Source organism: Danio rerio, chromosome 5 (assembly GCF_052040795.2).
Source record: "Danio rerio strain M-AB ecotype USA chromosome 5, GRCz13ab, whole genome shotgun sequence".
NCBI lineage: Eukaryota > Metazoa > Chordata > Actinopteri > Cypriniformes > Danionidae > Danio > Danio rerio.
In genome coordinates this window covers 575,001-582,500 of record NC_141025.1, presented here as the reverse complement: position 1 = coordinate 582,500, position 7,500 = coordinate 575,001, and the positions used below count along the sequence as shown (strand labels likewise).

Sequence of the window (7,500 nt, the reverse complement as noted above, 5' to 3'; positions counted from 1 at the left end):
GTGTGTGCAGTGGGTCTCCGCCATGAGCAGGAGGAACTTCAAGCCCACCAAATACAGCAACATCTGCTCACAGCACTTCACCAGTGACTGCTTCAAGCAGGAGTGCAACAACCGCGTGCTGAAGGACAACGCCGTACCCTCACTGTTCACACTGCAGACACAGGTACACACACACACACGATCAGTTTCTGTGGGACGGTGTGGTGTTTAACGTCAGGCTGCTGTGTCCAGGGCCGGCGTGTCTATATAGGTGACCTAGGCAGCTGCCTAGGACGGCAGATCAGTCAGGGCAGCGTGCGCAGCGCGTCTTCCCCCTTCGCTGACATTCTGTAGTGCATTTAGTGATTGCCCAGCAGGCGCACTACACCATCAGACGCTAATATTAGGTTAGAGTTAGATTATGATGTCGGTTGACCACAGATCAATGTCTAGCCAGCGTCTGAGGACGACGTTATTCTGATGTCCAATAATGACGTTGATATTTGGTTGATTTTAGGTTGTTAGAAAGTGAACAAAACCCAACTCTTAAACCAGCATCATGTTGACGACAGACACTGACATTTATTCATCAGGTGTGGCAACCAAAACCCAACGTCTGATTTACGTCATAGTGGTAACGTCCACACAACACCAAGCTGTGACATCATCATCAGACGTTGATATTTGTTGATTTTAGGTTGGACGTTGAGTCCTGACATCAATACGATTTCCATTTCCAAACAAAGTGCAGCGTCAATCTGTGTGCCTGCTGGGTGTTGAAGATCATTTCTGTCATCATACAGTAAACATCCGCCATCTTCTCATCATCTAAACAGTCTCTGGGTCAGTGCGTGTAAAGGTTTTATACGTCGTCTTGGACACTTGTAATGCTTCCAGACAGTTTGCTGCAATGTAAAGTGCACATGTGTTGAGGGAGTTCAGTATGGTGTGATTTACCTTCTGTGTGTGGTATCACAGACTGATTTTCCTAATTCCTATTGACAGAAAATAATACAGCAGTGACCAGTGGTGTAAAGTAGCTAATTACAAATACTCCAGTTAGTGTAATCGAGTAGTTTTTCTCAGGAATTGTTCTTTACTCAGTAGTTTTAATAATGTGTGCTTTTACTTTCCCTTGAGCACATGTTTAGTGCAGTATCTGTGCTGTTACTCCACTGCTGTCCTTCATCCTGCAGCACTACTGGATTATTTCTTGTCTATGGGGATTAGAGAAGTCAGTGCTGTGATTCCTGTCCAATCAGATCACACACAGAGGGTAAATCACATCATACTGAACTCCCTCAACACATGTGCACTTTACATTGCAGCAAACTGTCTGGAAGCATTACAAGTGTCCAAGAAGACGTTCAGAATCTTCACACGCACTGACCCAGAGACTGTTTAGATCAGGGATGCCCAAACAGTCCTGGAGGGCCGGTGTCCTGCAGATTTCAGCTCCAACTTGCCTCAACACACCTGCACGCATGTTTCTAGAAAGCCTAGTGTGAGATTGATTAGTTAGCCCAGGGGCGGACACTGGGCCTCCAGCACCGAGTATGAGCACCCCTGGTTTAGATGCAGGTCACTGATGAGAAGATGACGGATGTTTACTGTATGATGACGGAAATGGGCTCAAACACCCAGCAGGCACAAGACATCAACATGCCGTCAGATTGAAGTTGTTCCCTAACGTTGTGGAGACGCTGCATTTTGTTTGGAAATGAAAATCGGGTTTACATCAGAACTCAACATCAGCCCGATGTCAATGTCCAACATGCAACCTAAAACCAACCAACTATCAACGTCTAATGATGTTACAGCTTGGCGTTGTGTGGACGCTACCACTATGATGACGTCCATCAGATGTTGAATTTTGGTTGCCTTAACTGATGAATAAATGTCAGTATCTGACGTCAATATGAAGCTGGTTTAAGATATTTTGGTCACTTTTTAACAACCTAAAATCAACCAAATATCAACGTCATTTGACATCATTATTGGACATCAGAATAACGTTGTCTTTAGACGCTGGCTAGACATTGAATTATGGTCACCTGACATTACAACCTAACTCTAACCTAACATTAGCGTCTGATGACGTTGTGTGTCTGCTGGGCAATCACTAAGCGCACTACAGAATGTTACGTTTACACACACATCCACAAATGACATGTAAACGCATCAGCCTTATACAGCGTAATACTCACTACTCATGAGTACTTTTATAAGGGCTACTGTTTACTCCTACTTTGAGTAATATTTACAACAAACACTTTTACTCTACTCACTACATTTTTAGGCAAGTAATGCTAGTTTTACTCAGGTGTGCGTTTTCAGTGCTCTTTCCACCACTGGTAGTGTCTGCAGGATGAAGGACAGCAGTGGAGTAACAGCACAGATACTGCACTAAACATGTGCTCAAGGGAAAGTAAAAGTCCACATTTATAACTTAGTAAAGTCCAATTCCTGAGATGAACTACTCCATTACAGTAATCTCAGTATTGTAGTTTGTTACTTTCCACCACTGCCTGATAGTTCTGCACTGTGTCCTGCTGGATTAGCCCGGTCTGCTTGAGGACGTCTGCTGTCATTAGAGGAGTTGGAGTGTTTCTGGCTGTGTCTCAATACGTGTTCTTCAGCGGTCTCGTGTTCTCCTGTAACGTCATCATCAGCTGCCAAAGTTCAGCTCCAATACCCAAGAGGATGTGTGACAGTTCCCGGATGTGATCTTGATATCGAGGACACACCGATGCAAACTTGAGCAGCGAACTCGCTCTGGAAGTCCCAGAAGTCATTGCGACTGGAGGTGGGAAGCGCAGCATTTATCTAGATTTATTATTACAGTTCAGAGATATCACTTATTTACCTCAGGAGCTTCCCTAAATGTGAAAGTAAACATCACCATGACCATCATAATAAAGCAATAAACACATTAAGAGTGCTTATTTGCTGAAATTCCTATTCAGATCAGTTTGATTTGTATTGTGCAGGGTATATTTGTAAGGCTTTATGCATGGTGTAGATACTGAAAAGGGGAAACAGTAAATCGCTGTATGAATGCTGCACTGTTTAGATCATGTGACCATCAGGAAGAACGCAGCATCTCATTTCTCACAGGACACATTCTCACAACCTCCCGAATGGTTCTTCCGAGGTAACCTGGCAAGACCGGTGTCCACAAGAACACAAGTCCGCTCTCTGCGTTGCTGAAATTGAGGAACAGCCTCAGGCCCTGTTTACACTAGTACGTTTTAGTTTTAAAACGGCGTTTTAGAATGAAAACGATCCGCGTCCACACTCGCGTTTTACCCAGCGTTTCTGAACTGCTCTGCGTCCACACCAAAACGCTGAAAACGCACATCACGTGACCACACACACACTCTTGGGCAAGCGCTGCAGCCCATATACCCAGATGAGAGCTCTGCTAGTCGGACTTCTCATCAAGCATCTCCCGCTGGATCTAATCTCACTATATTTATTAAACGTGATATTTCATTTATCTTGTTGTCTTTATCTAACGACATATTCCCTGACTTTGGTCATTGGAATCTATTACTTGTTCTCAGGTAACGTGTTTTGGCTGAGCGCAAAGATAAGTTAATGATTAATGAAACCACGTAGCCTACATTCTGTATATTGACTTATCGCTTGCCTTTATTTCCTATAATGTATAAACTTATTGTATGTTATACTTTTATAATTATCGATTCTTAAAACTGATATTCAGCAGAAGAGAGGCTGTGTTTCGTATTTTCACTGAAATTGAAAGGAGGCAGTTGTTATCGGCTCCGTTTTGTTATAAATATGCACACAGTGAAGATGACGCTCATATATGCAGCACGACGCCTCAACATTTCTGCTGTCTGTTTAGTTGTTAATATTAAAAAGAAAATAGGCAGTTCCTTAAATCATGTTTACATTTTATTGTTGAGAAAGTGAAACAACGAAGCCAAGGTGATGTGAATGAAGTTATAAAGTACACTGTTCCCTTTGAAGATTTACCCGTGTCCTCGGTATAGTCTGTTTTCCATATCAAACTGAGAAGAAGAGACTGCAGTCTTGATCAAACTTGCGAAGTCTGAACTTACACGGAGAAGATTCAGGACTGAACTGTGTGTGTTAGGCTACTTAATATTGAGGAAAAGCCCCAATCAGAGAGGCGAACGTCTGCAGCCCCGCCTCCGTTTTCAGATGTCTCCGTTTTCCATCATCCACACTGAGACGGAGCAGCAGCGTTTCAGAATGAAAACGGCCTCTCCAGCGTTTTCGAAACGCTCCGTTTTCGGCGCTCGAGAACTCCGGCGTAGTGTGGACGGATGGCGTAACCGTAGCAAAACTTATGCGTTTTCAAACTAAAACGCATTAGTGTAAACGGGGCCTCAGTCTTCTGTTTCTTCAGCTGATAGTGGATGTGCTGTTCTGCCCTCTAGTGTCCAGTATGAGTCAAACACCTCCTACAGTACAGGTGCACACACTGTATTCTGTGGTAAAAAGAGTAGAACAGAAACCCTTTCCTCTACAGATGATGGATGCAGACGGACCATCATTAATATACATATCATACATTGTAGTGTAGGGGCATCAATCTCATTCCTGGAGGTCCGGTGCCCTGCAGGGTTTGAAACACCCCTGCCTGGGTGTTTCAGGTATACCTAGTCAGAGCTTGAATAGCTTGTTCAGGTGTGTTTGATTTTGTTGGAGCTAAACTCTGCAGGACTCTGGCCCTCCAGGAACAAGTGTGGTGACCCCTGTTGTAGAGGATATGGTGATGATGTACAGGGGTTGGACAGTGAAACTGAAGGCCTGCTGTTAGAGCGCAGTAGTGGATCAGTCTGGTGTATCTCCTCCTCCTCAGTCCAGCATCAGCTGTGTGAGCTGTTCTTCTTCAGAATAGTGTTCAGGTCATCACTGATGCTGCTGGAGGACAACCTTTCCTGACTCGCTCCTCCTAAACAGCCCAAAATGCTCAATAATGTTTAGGTCTGGGTACTGTGCAGTAGAGGTCTGCATTTATGCAGCTGCATTGTGGAAGCGGCGAGACCCGATCAGATTTTTGGGGGTGCAGGAATAAATCTCGAAATAAATGTCAGGCTAGTCTGGTGTATGGGAGTCTTCTTCATGCGCCACAGATGCAGATGGAAAAGAATACCCTTTGCACGCTGTGATAACACCTTATCCTTATATAAGTGTTACCAGGGCTTGACATTAACTTTTTTGATCACCAGCCACTGTGGCTAGTAGATTTCCAACATTACTAGCCACTCGCCATTTTCACTAGCCACACTTTTCATGATGGGAAAATATGTTTTATATGCATAAATCTGACTTTGACATGCTAAAATGACTTGATTTAGAGCAGGGGTGTCAAACTCAATTCCTGGAGGGCCGAAGCCCTGCACAGTTTAGTTCCAACCCTGCTCCAACACACTTACCTGTAGGTTTCAAACAAGCCTGATGGACTCGATTAGTTTGATCAGGTGTGTTTAATCAGGGTTGGAACTAAACTGTGCAGAGCTGCGGCCCTCCAGGACCTGAGTTTGACACCTGTGATTTAGATGATGCGTTATGTCCACATGCCTTCTCATTCATTTCACTTCTTGTGTGTGTTGTGTATTAGCTTGCTCAGTGTGCATGAGCAAATGGGTTGTGTCACAATGCAATCAGTCTATATTTCACACAACATTCCAGGGCTCAAAATTAAGGATTTATCAACACACCAAATAAGTATTAGCTTTAATACTTATTAATTTAATAATATAGCTTTATAGGTTCACTTTTTAATTCAACAAAACCTTTCTTTAAAAAACATTACATTTTAAAAATAATTATTGTCATAAATCTAAAATATGCACAGTAATCTGTCCTTGCCAAAAGTCCCAGATCAGCAGTTAACTACACATACACAGGGGTAATCTCCTATTAAAGCAATGCTATTGTAAAATATATATATAATTAAACAATATTAACAAAAATAACAGTAAGAGAAAGAAAGCAGGTGAAACACACTGTTTGATAATGAAAGGATGATCACGTGCACATATGGGGAATATGGGTCTTTTAATAATCTGTTCAATGATAACAGTGACCGCTGCTGCTTACAAAAGAATGTGTATTTTTTTATCTTGAGCTCTGGAAAGCAGCAGGACTGTCTGTGGGTCTGCGATCATCGCTCTTTGTCCAGTCTATTTCAAAGGAAACAGATCGCACTAGTTGCGCTTCTTCTAGGCATGGTTGCTTTGCCTAAGTAAACGGGAGCGCACGCGCTTTTTAACAGTCGCGCGCATCACATCACATTACCTATGCATGCGAGTGATCATCCTCTCGTTCGGTATTTACCTACTTTTTTTGCTGTTTTGCTTGCGAGAACATAGTTATTTTTGTCAGTCGTGCTGCTTATCGATTCTAAGATCACATTTGCACGAATATTGGGCCATGCTTATTGTCGAACTCTGCTTTTAAGAAAACTACACTTTGTAGCAGATTTCCAACCAGCCGAAGTGGCTAGTGGAGGTGTCTGTCTAACCCGCCAGAGCTGAAATCTACCTGCATTTGGCGGGTTGGCGGGTGTTAATGTACAGCCCTGAGTGTTACGCTTTAGCAGGACTATACACAAGACTGTAAGCTCAGGTTTAGGGTGGCACTCATGTCTCATCACCAAGGGCCAAACAAAACTTTTAGCCTACAGACCCTGCACACACCCTACAGTGCAGGGCGTAGCGGACATTTTAAAAATGGCGGGGACAGCTGATCGAGATCCAGAAGTTTTTGTTTATATAATTATTAATCCGCTGTTTCTAAATGGTCTGTGCGGGGGCATATCCCCCCTGGTTGCTACGCCCCTGCTACAGTGTTATCTTTTCTCTCACTCTCTTGGTAGCACCCAATTTAAATGTGGGATTTTGGAAAGCTGGTCTAAATTTAGCGGGAATGGTTGGGTTGGGCAGAAAACTGGGCGAGGCGGGGTGGGCAGCGGGTAGTGGGTGAACAAAGGCTGAATATACAGCGGGAGCAGTCGGTGTGGAATAAATCCTTGCAGGAGCGGGACTGAAATTCATTCCTGTTTTGTGTATCGGTGCATTATCCTGATACACGCCACTGCCATCAGGATACAGAGATCAACTCCTTTGGGACACATAGTCCTCCAGAATGGTTAGGTAGTCCTTGGCAGTGACCCAGCACCCATCTAACACCAGTACTAGGGAACACCATGATATTGAGCCCAAATCATCAGTGATCCCCCCATGCTTAACTCTGGGCATCAGCAGTCTGGGTGGGACACTTCTTTGGAGCTTCTCCACACCGTAACTCTCCCGGATGTGGGGAAGACGGTGAAGGTGGACAAGCAGCCGGCCATGTTGACGCTGTGGAGCTCCAGACCAACAGTTTTGGAAACAGGAGAAATGAGCGGCACATTTTGGATTAATCAGGGTTATCAGCCGGAGGACCTTTCAGACAGCTTCCTCTGGCGTCCACAGATCCTCCTGCTAGATGTGGTTCTTGTTGATGTTTTGCTGACCTTAC

At 44.0% G+C, this 7,500-nt stretch overlaps 1 protein-coding gene across 1 annotated transcript in view; it reads left to right on the top strand.

The window, feature by feature from the left end:
- The window catches only part of thap1 (THAP domain containing, apoptosis associated protein 1), a 10,950-nt gene that overhangs the window by 1,414 nt on the left and 2,036 nt on the right, over positions 1–7,500 (top strand). The window contains 1 exon segment of the mRNA NM_001423860.3: positions 1–163. This exon segment is cut by the window's left edge and continues 24 nt beyond it. Coding sequence (NP_001410789.1) covers positions 1–163 — 163 coding nt within the window.